Source organism: Vipera berus, assembly GCF_964194415.1.
Source record: "Vipera berus genome assembly, chromosome: 6".
Lineage (NCBI taxonomy): Eukaryota > Metazoa > Chordata > Lepidosauria > Squamata > Viperidae > Vipera > Vipera berus.
Window position 1 is genome coordinate 56,890,249 of NC_138208.1, and position 13,756 is coordinate 56,904,004.

The 13,756-nt window shown below is 37.0% G+C and overlaps 1 protein-coding gene across 8 annotated transcripts in view; it reads left to right on the forward strand.

Moving 5' to 3' along the window:
- Nucleotides 1–13,756, forward strand: part of TMPO (thymopoietin) — a 29,295-nt gene that overhangs the window by 12,685 nt on the left and 2,854 nt on the right. For 3 of the 8 annotated variants that reach the window (XM_081331564.1, XM_081331567.1, XM_081331563.1), the window contains exons 3-6: nucleotides 10,148–10,306; nucleotides 10,930–11,030; nucleotides 13,097–13,204; nucleotides 13,311–13,400. In XM_081331564.1, coding sequence (XP_081187690.1) covers nucleotides 10,148–10,306; nucleotides 10,930–11,030; nucleotides 13,097–13,204; nucleotides 13,311–13,400 — 458 coding nt within the window. The remainder of the gene's footprint in view (nucleotides 1–10,147; nucleotides 10,307–10,929; nucleotides 11,031–13,096; nucleotides 13,205–13,310; nucleotides 13,401–13,756) is intronic. The other 5 variants (XM_081331565.1, XM_081331566.1, XM_081331570.1 and 2 more) reach the window with 2 other exon arrangements.

Consider the following 13,756-nt stretch of genomic DNA (forward strand, 5'->3'; position numbering starts at 1 on the left):
ATCCTCTCTTCTCCTTGGGAATGCAGAATCCAGTGAGGGGTGTGAGATTCGGGGGTATACAGATAGGGATTTAGGAATGGGATATTTATTTATTTATTTATTTATTTTATTTTATTGGTTTTATATACCGCCCTATTCCCGAAGGACTCAGGGTGGTTTACAGGGCAAAGTTAAAAAACAATATGTTAAAATAGAGTTAAAATAAAATTAAATAACAATTAATAGCCCAAAAAGTTAAAAATTTAAAACCCCTCAGTCCAGGCCAGATAAATCAAATGACCAGGTTTTTAGGTCCTGGCGAAACGAACGAAGGTCGGGGGCAGTCCGGAGATCCACAGGCAGATTATTCCATAGGGCAGGCGCACCCACAGAGAACGCCCTTCCCCTGGGGATCACCCGCCGGCACTCACTGACCGGCGGCACCCTAAAGAGGCCCTCCCTGTGGGAGCGCACAGGACGATGGGAAAGTGATGCTGGCAGCAGGTGCTCCCTAAGATAATCCGGACCCATGCCATTTAGGGCTTTATAGGTCATCACCAGCACCTTGAATCTCACCTGGAGGGCAACCGGAAGCCAATGCAGCTCGCGGAGGAGAGGTGTTACACGGGAGTATCGGGAGACTCCCATCACAACTTGCGCGGCTGCATTCTGCACCAGCTGAAGCCTCTGAGTGGTCCTGAAGGGCAGCCCCATGTAGAGAGCATTGCAGTAGTCTAACCGGGAGGTCACGAGCGCATGAGTGACTGTGCGTAGGGCATCTTGGTCCAGATAGGGCCGCAACTGGTGCACCAGGCGGACCTGGGCAAAAGCCCCCTGGTCACGGCTCCTATATAAATGGATTCTGACAATCTGCTCTCCTATAGATGTTAATTACTACAGATGGTCAGTCCTAAGCTTTATATGATTAATAACAATACTTTAAATTAAACCTGGTAAATGATTTCAGTGTAGGGTGTATATACTGTATGTTCTCTGTAACTTGTACAGGCTTGCAGACCATTGTTGTATTTTGTACCAATTACAGCTTACTAATATTTCAGTTCTGGGATCATTTCATATAATGTATAATATCGCAGGGGTCAAATTAGGCTATCAAAGCAGGATTGACTATTGGCAATTATAGCTGATTCAGGAACAGCTGTAATTGAACTATTAGACATAACTGTCACTTTTGTCACCTGGGAATCCAGAAACAAAGTTTAAGGAGCATCTTCTAATAGAGCACTTCCCCTTTTAGTGGTTGTGTGGTTTTGTTCAGAAAAGCTGAATTCCAATTATACAGCTATTTTCTACTGATGAATGCTACTTGTATTTTACCTAGTTTGTTTGTCCACATCTAGCCCATTCATGAACTTAAGCAGTGGTTATAGGGTTGCTTTTTTTTAAACTAAATAGTAATAAGCATCAGCATGTGGTGGGTACCTGAAATTAACATTGAAAATCATTCTAAGAGAAAGTGAGGCCATTAGAAGAATAATCAGACAGTATATTTACTTAGTCCTAGAACCCAAAATATGCACTCTCTCAGTTGGCAGATTGTTAGATCTAGTGTTGGAATTCATTTAGACCCCAACCATTCCTCTTCATCTTGGAACTGCTAGAAGGACAGAGGTAGAAGAGATTATTTCTTCCCTCATCCAAAACAAATGGCAAATTGAATGTGCTCTTGAAAAGAGCTATGGAAGGTTGGATTAGGTCAATAGTTAAATGTGAGACCATCACAAATTCCTACAGATTTGAGCTATGTTAAGTTTAAAAAACATTACAATATACCTTTTATTCAAACAGTCATAAATCCTGGTCCAGAATTGACATGATTTGGATGACATCTGAATTGAGGACAAGTATGCAGGAGATTGAGATAGAACCAGGTACATGGGCAGATCACAACCCCTTAAAAATGACACGGAGAGGAATACTAAAAAAAATAAGATGGGCTTTGAATCAATCTATATTAAAAAAGAGAGAATTTATAGAACTAGCAACAAAAGAAATGGAGTTTTTCTTTAAAGAAAACAAAGAAGATACAACATTACAAAACGTATGGGATACAGCCAAAGCATATTTTAGAGGTATAGCTATAACATACATAACAAGAAAAATAGAAAAGACAACAATACATATTATTAAGGGAAGAATTTGAAAAGTTAGAATTAGAATTGCAAATGAATCCGCAAAAGAAGATTCTGAAAAGAGAAATGGAAACAATAAAACATAAATTTGTTGGATTCAGAAAAATTGGCACAGCAAATAAAAAGAGCAAAACAAAACTTTGGAAAATGCAAACAAACCAGGAAGATGACTAGCTTATAGACTTAAAAAACAGAAGGAGAAGAAACTGATAAAAAATTTAGTAGACAAAAAAGGTTGCCTACAATTTAAAAATGAAGAAATAAAAACGATAATTAAAGAATACTGTAAGAAACTATATGATATAGAAGAAATTCAAAGAGAATGATTCAATACCTGGAAAAAAAATAATCTTCCAAAAATTTCAGAAACTTTTAAGACTATGTTAGAGGAAAAAATAAAAATGATGGAAATAACAGAGGCCATAAGAAGACACAAAAAAGAGAGAAAACACTGGGGCCAGATGGACTACCAGCGGAGCTATATAAATCTTCACAAGATAGATTAAGTGAACCGTTGAAAGACGTGTGCAATGAACCTCTTTTGGAGGCTAAACTCCTAAATGTCACAAACGTCCTCCGTGGGATGAAGTCAGGAACCAACAAGCAGGAATGAGTAACAGAGGATTTATTCTGCACAAAAATAAGTCAGTGCTGTGAGTGATGGTGGTATAGATGAGGATATCATCTAAATACACAACCAGGTGTTCATGCAACACCTCATTAATGAGTTGCATGAATACCACGAGGGGCCCCTGCAGTCCAAATGGCATAACCCGAAATTGATAACTGCCTAGCGGGCAATTGAATGCCGTCTTCCACTTGTCATCCTGCCTAATGCGGACCCGGTAGTTCTCCCCCCCCCCCGTAGGTCTAATTTGGTCTGATTTAGTGAATATCCTGCCCTTTGCCAGGTGGGCCAGGAGGTCCTTCATCCTCCATGGGATGAAGTCAGAAACCAACAAGCAGGAACGAGTAGCAGAGGCTTTATTTTGCACAAAGAAAAAGTCAGCGGCATGACCCCGCCCCCAGCCCACAAACCAGCATCCAGCAATAACCCTTTATAAACCCTCCTCCTCCCCTGTAGTACCTTCCAGCAGTGCGATTCCTAGCCGGCTGCTATGTCCCACACTGTATTGAACTGTCTTCCTCCTCTGCACGTCCTGTAAGGCTCCCCTCCCCATGCACAGCAGGCCGCTCGACAAGCAGGAAGAGGAAAAGCACAGTTCCGTTCACTGCTGCCTCATCTTGAATTGCTGAGAGCCCTCCACAGCTTGCAAAGGCCCTGGCAGATGGGAAGGCTTCGCTTGCGAGCCCCAATCCTCCGAAAGCCCCGACAGCGTTGGCAGGTAGCTCCACGGCCCCACTGGGATGGGAGGACGTGGGAGGGAGGCTGCAACCGACCCTGGCCCCTGCTGACGAGCTTTGGGGCCTGTGGTGGTGGTCGTTTTGATGGTCGGGAGGGAGGCGGCAAGCCGTTGCGAAGGACTTCCCCCCCCATTGTATGTCGGGCCCACGGGGCTCGACACTAAATACATGGATAGAAGCAAATATTACCTTAATACCAAAAGAAGATTCAGACTTGACAGAGATAAAAAATTACAGACCGATATCGTTATTAAATATGGATTATAAATTTTTTACTTCAATAATAGCAGAGACACTGAAAAGATTTTTAACTGAATGTATACGTTCAGCCCAAAATGGTTTTTTACCAAAGAGACAAAAATAATTTAAGAATGATAACGGATGTATTCTGAGTTACATCCAGGGAAACAATTGGCACTAATATTTTTAGATGCCCAAAAGGCGTCTGATAATGTTTCCTGGCACATACACACTATTTATGTGTATGTGCATGTATGCATATTTGTATATGTAAGGGAAGATTTTTTTATGTCCTAGGTAGTTGCTTGTGTAAACTGCATGCTTTAGACCAGCGGTCCCCAACCTTTCTGGCTCCATGGACTGGCGGGAGCAGCAATGGGGGAGGGGATGGTTTTGCATGTGCAACGTAGCTCCCACACGTATAATTTATGATTCAGCAATTACAAATAATGTACTTTGGACAAAACTTTATAAATATGATTAAAATAATACAATAAACAAAAGACGAAAGTGATTGTGAATGGAGATTATACAGAGAACTTTGAGATAAGAAAAGGTACAAGGCAAGGATATCCATTATCTCCATTGTTATTTATTCTGACCTTGGACGTTCTAAATAGAAATATTAGACAAGATACAGAAATTAAAGGACTAGAAATAAAAGGTGAAACATACAAATTACACGCATTTGCAGATGATTTGGTATTTATTTTAGAAGAACCTTTGGAGACAATTCCTAAACTACCGTATTTTCCGGCGTATAAGACTACTTTTTAACCCATGAAAATCTTCTCAAAAGTCAGGGATCGTCTTATACGCCGGGTGCTGAAAATTTAGGGACAGGGTTGGCTAGAAAACCTGGAGCGGATCTCCCATTTAGTCTGCGCAGGGAAAGCGGGACCAATTGGAGAAGAAGCTGCAGTCTGTGATTTTTTACAGGCTGGGGTCTGGGCGTCTTTCCTTCTAAAGTTGAAGAGCAGCTGTAGTATATCCCAACTTGAAAGGTAGGTGGGGAAGGCAGCAGCCAGAGCAGTGGCTTAGCTCTAAGGACACATTTGACTCAGGAACTGGGCGGGCTGGCTGGAAAACCTGGAGCGGATCTCCCATTTGGTCTTTTTTTTAAAAAAAAAATCCCATTTATATCCTGCCCTTCTCCGAAGACTCAGGGTGGCTTACAATTTAAAGCACAAATCAATGTGCTTAGCAATAGCCTTCATTCTGTGTATATGCCTGTTTATTAGGGCTTTCACCCCCCCCCCCCAGCAGCATTATTACAAAGTCAGCTTATTGCCCCCAACAATCTGGGTCCTCATTTTACCTACCTTGGAAGGATGGAAAGCTGAGTCAACCTTGAGCCTGGTGGGATGCGAACCTGCACTAATTGCAGGCAGCTGGTGTTACTTAAGGCTCTGCACAGGGAAAGCTTTAGAGTGAATTAGGAAAAGTGAAAAAGTGAATTAGGAAAATAGGGAACGGTTGCTGGAATTGGGTATGTGTAGTTTAACAAAGAGAAGGGTGAGGGGTGACGTGATAGCAGTGATCCAATATCTCAGGGGCTGCCACAAAGCAGAGGGAGCCAAGCTATTTTCCAAAGCACCTGAAAGCAGGACAAGAAGCAATGGATGGAAACTAGTCAAGGAGAGAAGCAACCTAGAACTAAGGAGAAACTTCCTGACAGTTAGAACAATTAACCAGTGGAGCAACCTGCCTCCAGAAGTGGTGAATGCTCCAACACTGGAAGTTTTTAAGAAGAGACTGGACAGCCATTTGTCTGAAATGGTATAGGGTTTCCTGCCTTAGCAGGGGGTTGGACTAGATGACCTCCAAGGTCCCCTCCAACAACTTCTTCTTCTTCTTCTTCTTCTTCTTCTTCTTCTTCTTCTTCTTCTTCTTCTTCTTCTTCTTCTTCTTCTTCTTCTTCTTCTTCTTCTTCTTCTTCTTCTTCTTCTTGTTATTATTATAGTTTAATCCACTTGCACTGTTTTATGTTTACATGTTTGATGACAAACAGCCTTATGTTTATAAGTGACAGTTTTCCTACTAAGCACCTGCATGTCATAAGCATTTGAATTAAAATTACCATATTAAAATCAAATCTGATGTTTTTTAATTTTTATTTGGTGTGCGTTGGAAGAGGGGTAGTCTTATACGGCGAGTATAGCCCAAACCCTATAATTTAACAGAAAATGTAGGGGGTCGTCTTATACGCCGGAAAATACGGTACTAGGAAAGAACAGTATGGAGAAATAGCAGGACTGAAAATAAATAGAGAAAAAACTAAAGTAATAGTAAAAAATCTTTCAGATAAACAAAAAAAGTCAGAAAAAATAGAACTACAAATAGTTAAAAAGGTCAAATATCTGGGAATATACTTAACAGCAAGATGTTCAACGATAAAAGAAGATAACTACAAAAACTATTGAATCAAATAAGAGTGGACTTGGAAAAATGGAAAAACGTGCAATTGTCAATATTAGGAAGAATTGCTACAGTGAAAATATATTACCAAAAATTATTTTTATTCCAAACAATACCTATAAAACCTGAGAAAAAAATTCTTTGAATATTTAAATTCAAGGGTGGGCCTTGGTGGAGCAGTGGGCTAATGCCTCCTTAAGTAACACCAGCTGCCTGCAATTAGTGCAGGTTCGCGTCCCACCAGGCTCAAGGTTGACTCAGCCTTCCATCCTTCCGAGGTAGGTAAAATGAGGACCCAGATTGTTGGGGGCAATAAGCTGACTTTGTAATAATGCCGCTTGGGGGGGCCCAAAAGCCCTAATAAGCAGGCATATACATAGAATGAAGGCTACTGCTAAGCTTGTAAGCCGCCCTGAGTCTTCGGAGAAGGGCGGGATATAAATGGGATTAAAATAAATAAATAAATTCATTAATTTTGAAATTTATTTGGCAAGGAAAGAAAGCTAGAATTAAGATGAAAATGTTACAAGATACCAAGGAAAATGGAGGTTTTGGTTTACCAGAGTGAGTTTTATATTATCAAGCATCTGTATTAACATGGGTAAAAGAATGGATAATTCTTAGAAACAAAAGGTTGTTACATTTGGAGGGGCATGATTTACAATTGAGGTGGCATACTTTCTTATGGTACAGGAAAAATAAAATTCATAAATACTTCCAAAATTACTATATAAGAAATGCATTATTAACAACATGGGAAAAATAAAATATAAAATATATCCAAAAATTCCAGGGTGATTGTCAACAATGGAGCATTTGTACACCCAAATTTAGTTGACTTTGAAAAAATCTGGACATATAGAGATATTCTAAACTCTGAAGAATTTAAAATCTAAACAAGAAATGGAAAATCGGTATCAATTTATCATGGTGGGCACATTTACAAATGCAAGCTAGATGTGATAAAGATGTTAAACTGTATGGATTTTATAAGGAGCAAACTTTATTTGATAAGATATTGTTAACTTCTGATGAGAAACTAAGAAAATTTATAATTTTTTATTAACTTTGAAAATGGAAAGCGAACAAGTTAAAGAAACTATGACAAGATGGGCAAAATTTTTTGGATACAATATAACATTAGAAAAATGGCAAAATTTGTGGGAAAGAAATTATAAACTGACAATGTCAACTTCCTACAAAGAAAATATATACAAAATGTTTTATAGATAGCACTTGCCACCAGCAAGACTAGGAAAAATGTTTAAAAACATGTCAGATAGATGCTGGAAATGCAAACACAAGTCAGGCACTTACTGCCATTTTTGGTGGACATGTGCCAAAGCAAAGAGTTATTGGGAAAAGATACATGCCTGGCTTCAAAAAATGTTGGGAGAACACATAGATTTTAAACCTGAATTTTTTAAATTAGGTATAATGCCAGAAAAGACTGGTAAACAAAGCATATATTTGACTTTGCATGTCACAACAGTGGCAAGAATTCTTTTTGCGCAGTATTGAAAAATGAAGGAATATCATCAGATGAAGAAATAATTTAAAAATATTAGAATGTGCGGAGATGGATAGACTGACTCTGAGACTGAAAGAAAAAGAAGAAACGGAATATTATCGAACTTGGGACTTATTTTATTGATGGCTAGAGGAAAGAATAAAGGATTAGGAACTATATGTATTAGCGAATGTAAACTCAGCACGTTTGTTGAATAAATACTATTGAATGTATGGGGAAAAATCAATAATCTTTTTTTAAAAAACAAAAGTTTTAAAAACATCCCAGAAGTTGACAAAAGTAGTAACGTATCAAATTTGTACTGTATGTTGTCCAGGTCTCAACATAAACATTTCCATATTTTTCTAATATGGAAAAACTACATGGTATCTCAGTGAAGTCAATTCTAGGGAACTTTTACGGTTTTTTTAGCCTGTTTCACATAGATCTCAGATACATTAGGCCAGGACCTTTAGTCAGGAGTAAAAAAGCCTAATGGTGTTAAAAGCAGGAGGGAGTATCATCATTGTCACTTTGATTTCTTTTGATAGATTGCCAGCCAACAAAGAGAAACCAAACTTTCTGATTAATGCAGCCAAATGGCAGCTTTTCACCATATCTTGCCCTATTTTCACTATATCTTGCCTTATCTTTCCCTATTTTATTCTTTGCTCCCAGGCTGTTTACTGCTGTTAAGAATCTCTAAGAAGCCCAAATTCCTCTATGATTAAAGTCCCATTCCTTAAAACAGTATAGAACATTTTCAGCTTTTGGTCTCCTTAAATCAGAGGTCCCCACCCCCAGTCTCTGGACCGGCACCAGGCTGCAGCATGCCAGAAACTGGGTCGTGCAAACATGCAAAGCACCATCCATGGGATGCAGGCAGCACACAAAACCATGCTCCCTCCGGTCTGCAGAAAAACCTCTCCCCACAGAACTGGTCCCTGGTGCCTAAAAGGTTGGGGCCCTCTGCCTTAGATGCTTTCAAAACTAGTCCCTTTTGTAGTTTCAGCTGTGGTTGTTCCTCTCAGGGCACAATTCCTTTATTCCAGAGAATAATGACAGCATCTCCTGCAGGGCTTCCCAACCCCCAGTGCATGGACAGACACGGCCACGCCAGAAACCAGACCGCTCAAACAAGTGAAACCCCATCCGCGGGATGCAGGCAGCATGCAAAACCACACCTTCTCCGGTCCTCGGAAAAATCTGCATGGAACTGGTCCCTGGTGCCCAAAATGTTGGGGGCTGCTGCTCTACTGAGACCAGAGAGTCAAGAACCTCATTTTTACTATGTAAAGGATTGGACCATGAATATTCTCCTTGTAATTATTTAATTGCCTTGATGTAGCTATTTTTAGTACAAAGTGCTTCTTTCTGGCAATTGTAGATAAATATATATTTCTGAGGGCTAAATTACTTTGTATAATAAATTTGATTTTATATAGGTAGTCCTTGAGTTACAACTGTTCATTTAGTGACCATTCAAAGTTACAACAGCATGGAAAAAAGTAACTTATGACCACTTTTCACACTTCTCACCACTGCACTAACCCCATGGTCACATGATCAAAATTCAGATGCTTGACAACTGACTCATTTATGACAATTGTAATGTTCCAGGGTTATATGATCACCTTTTGCAACCTTCTGACAAGCAAAGTCAATGGGGAAGCCAGACTAACTTAACATCCATGTTACTAACTTAACAAGTGTAATGATTCACTTAACAACTGTGGCAAGAAAGGTTGTAAAATGGGGCAAAATTCACTTAACAAAATTTTGGGCTCAATTGTGATTATAAGTTGAGGATTACCTATAATAATGGGTTTTATTTTGAAAGAGGAAATGGTTATATATAGAGCTGATTTTTCTATAAAACTTATTTACTAGAAAAATACTGTGTGCATAGTTGGGAGATATCAATTGTGGAGCCATGGCCCAGATTACAATTCACATTTGAATTGTATATTATTATTTTTCTATCCAAACACAAGTGACCAGCTTTAGCACGCATTTTAAAAAAACTGATTTATCTGTATCTTCCTTCCGTCATATATCCCTCTAGTTGCTTCATACAGACTGCCATTTTGCAATTGAAATAATTAAATTAAAAAGTTTTCAATATCTACTTTCTGTAGGGTTATTTTTGTCTCCCTTACTACGTTAATTTTGAATTTAGTTGTCTACCTTTTACCTTTATGTTCTCTCTCTTTCCCAGTATAGCTTTCTGTTTAAGATGACATTTTAAGTCCTTGGAATTTCCTTTATAGCTTGTCTCATGTTTTGTCAGGTCTGCTGTGGGATTTCTTTTTAAATTTCAAAATAAAAATTGAAGGAAACAAGCTTTAACAGTTTTACACTCTATTAAAATATTGCTACTATATTCAGATTTTGATAAGTGAGGTAGTAATAGTTCTTATAATTGCACATAGAGGACCATAAATGCTGTGTCATGTAACCAATTTTTCCTGCTTTGTTGCAGCTACGACAAGAAAGCTGTATGAGAAGAAGCTACTGAAATTGAAAGAACCATCCCAAGAGCTAAGTTCTTTCATAGCCACACCAACATTTTCTTCATCAACAGAAAACAATAAGCAAAATGGAAATGATGATTCTGATCAGTTCAGTGACAGTGAAGAAGGTATAATAAAATACATGATGACTAAATAGCTTTAAAAACTATAATATTTTTATTTTTTATCTTTTTGTATGCAATGAGAGTGGAAACATTCTTGGCCTTAATACGTGCAGTGAGATTAGGAACAATAGATATAAATTCTACTACTTTATTTATGATGGACTACATTTAAGTAGTCATTCCTATCCACTGAAATAAATTAAAAGTAATCATTCTTATAGTCATCATTTTTAAAATTGCTTATTTTGTGCCTTCAAGTCAGTAGGAGCAGCATTGTGTTTGTTAATTAATTTTAAATGCAAATTGAATTACTGCATTAGTACAATCTTGTGTTTTCTTTAAAAATAAAACTTAGTAAAAAGATTTATGGTAAATAAGATTGAAAATATTTAATATTCCCAGAAGTTGATCCAACCACCCCCAAGGAATTCATGATGCCACTTTATTGAATTTTCCATTCTGATATATTCCATGCAGAATGCATCTTGTGAATTTAATCTTTATTGCTGCCAGTTTTCAGTGTATTTTCTAAACTGGAAAAATAATTGAACAATCTTTAAAAGTTCTAATAGCATTGATTAATAGTGACATTTTTAGCTGCAAAAGAATAATACATTTATTTACAGATCCTAATACAGAGTTCAGACTTGACAAGCAGGAACCACTGAAGAGTAAAACAAAAACTTCATTATCACTTAAACAAAGAAGAATTGCTGAAAATAACCAGGTATCACAATAATTTTCTTCAAAAGATTCTTTTAAAATGTATATTTCAAAATGACATTTTAAAACAACCTTATATTTCTGGTGTAGTTAATATTTATTGCAAAAGTAAGCATACATCTGGTCCTTTAGCAAAAATGACTGGCATATAAAGAACTTATGGCAGAGTGCAATATTGCTAGCTAGCATTTTGATGTGATAAAGGAGAGGATGGGGAAATTTGTAATAAGTTTTTGAACCCTACGTATTTCTTTCATGCTGGTTTTCTGCTATATACTGTAATCTGAGTCGATGTTTTTAAATAACTTTTCTTCCTAATTGTAATATAATAAACCTGCAGGTACCAAAGTTTGTTCAAAATAAGGACAGTATTTGTGATCTAAACTAGCTTAATTTTATTCAGTGCCACCTCTTTTAATAAAATCTGTCTAATGTGGACACACTGTTAAGAGCAAGAAGCTGTTTTAACTGGAAATCAGTAATATAGCAGCAGTTTAATAAGATTGCAAAGAAGTTCATAATGCAATGCTGCTGCCAACCTAAATGCCAGGTAAAGAGATAAAGCAAATCAAGCCTTCTGAAATGTTTCATATAGATATGTTTATCTGAGGAAAACATCCAAGGAGAGAAAAAAATAACTTCAAAAGCTCCATTTGCCTTCCCCCCTCCTTCATTATCTTAATGGGAGAAGGAGATAATAGTTGTGATTTAACTCCCACATTCTCCATTATTTTTGCTTATTTGAAGCCAATTCTGAAACACAAAATGCTAATCACTGCAGGATGCTACAATAGTTGTAAAAGTGAGGATTAATCATAAAGTTGGAAGGGTTTTTTTATACCGTTGTAACCTCAAATGGTAGTTAAAAAAAGCGAGGACTGCTGTAATTAAAAATTCAGTAGAAGAAAATATACCTCATTTTTAAATGAGATACTTCTATAAATAGAAAATTTTATTTTCTTAAATATTCATTAAAAATTGAAAAATATAGTTCAAAACCAAATGCGGGGCACTAATTTTTTAAATTTAAATTTAGCTTGTGTAAAATATAACACATGAATCAGTCATATTCAGAAAACCTCCCGATATCTCTTCAATTTTTTATTATTAAATCCAGACAAAAGAATATTTCTCGTTCACCTTAACATGAACGTAGACTTCAGATAGTAGTTTTTGAAGTCTTTTGGTAGATGGCCACATCTAATCTATTAATTCAGGGTTTAATATCTCATCTGTATAATAGTTAGCTATAATTTGATTGTCCATTGTGCTATGCCCTAGAATCTGTTTCTGACTAGCAAATCTTATTAAGCTATCAGACAGATTTAATGCTTGCAAGGTTATTGCCTCCTTTTGTAATCTATATATATATACTAATATATAATTTCCATAGAATGAAGGCTGCAATCCCATTCAATTTTGCAATCATTAGCAGTCAAATTTAAACTTCTAAGGCTAAGTAGAATATGGATAAGATGCTGAATATTTTAAATTTAGTAACAGATTTAAAATCTACTATGGCTTGCTTCAGAAAGCCATTTAAAGAACTTATATTAGTAAGGCCATATATATTAGTGTCACAAGATCAGAATCCCTTTATCTGAAATTGAAAAATAAGTACCAGTGCAAGAAAAAGTATCAGCTAATGTATGTAATAAAAGAGAAAAAAGAGGTCAGATATTTAGATGTCCTACATTTTAATAATCTAAAACGAGTGTCAAACTGCTGGCCCGCAGGCCGGATGCATCATAGCAAAACTGCGCCTACCCCATTGCTGGCAATGCCAAAAAAGTCACGATACATCGCGACATGTGACGTTGTTTGACACCCCGATCTAAAATGTCTTTCACATCAAAGTACATACTTATTGTTAATGATATGTCATTAATTTCTATCCTGTGTTCATTGTTTCTCTGTAATACCATGCTTTTCTACCTAACATAGGAACACAGAATGATACATATCATGCGCAATTTTCATGCAAAATGCTACGGTATTAGGTGGGATAATTTGATTTCAAGATACAGCATTCATACGTTTGCTAATATGTTTGATGCTTAAATATCCAAGGATGGCATTACTGAGACATTCTGGAGAAGTGGATCTTCAAAAAGTGGACTTCTTCAGGCAGTGTCTAGGGAGTCTGCAAGAGTATCAAGAAGAACACCAAGGAAAAGGGTGACGGAAGGCTACTTTTTAATTTAGACCTTAATTTTTGACATTCTCAGAGCCCTAGCAACAGCTATACACTTATTTTGTTATGTTTTTGTTTTTAAACAAACAGGTTGAAACTACAGTTCCATTTCCTGTACATGATCCAGTAATATCAGAGAATACTCCCATAGCTGTAGTGGCTTCAAGCAACGAGACTCTAGTAAATATATTGAATTTTCATTAGGTGGTATTCTTCATTTTCTTCTCATGGAAGAATTTTGAATAAACCTTTATTTCTTGGGGAAAAGAAGTTTTTTAAATAAAACATTGGGCTGTTGTTCATCAGTCTAATGCAAACCAAGAGCAACTAAATGGCAGGAGGAACAATATTCAGTTACTGTGGATATTCTGAAAGTTTTTTTCCCTGTGTGTCAAAATCTGTCTTTACGTATATGTTACGGGGTAATATAAATAGTAAAAGCAACTTCTCATTTTAAAAAAAAATCCCTGTATTCTCTTTTAGGATAGTAAGCTGCTTGGCTTGGTTAAGATTTTTGTTGTAATTTCCTCTGTTAA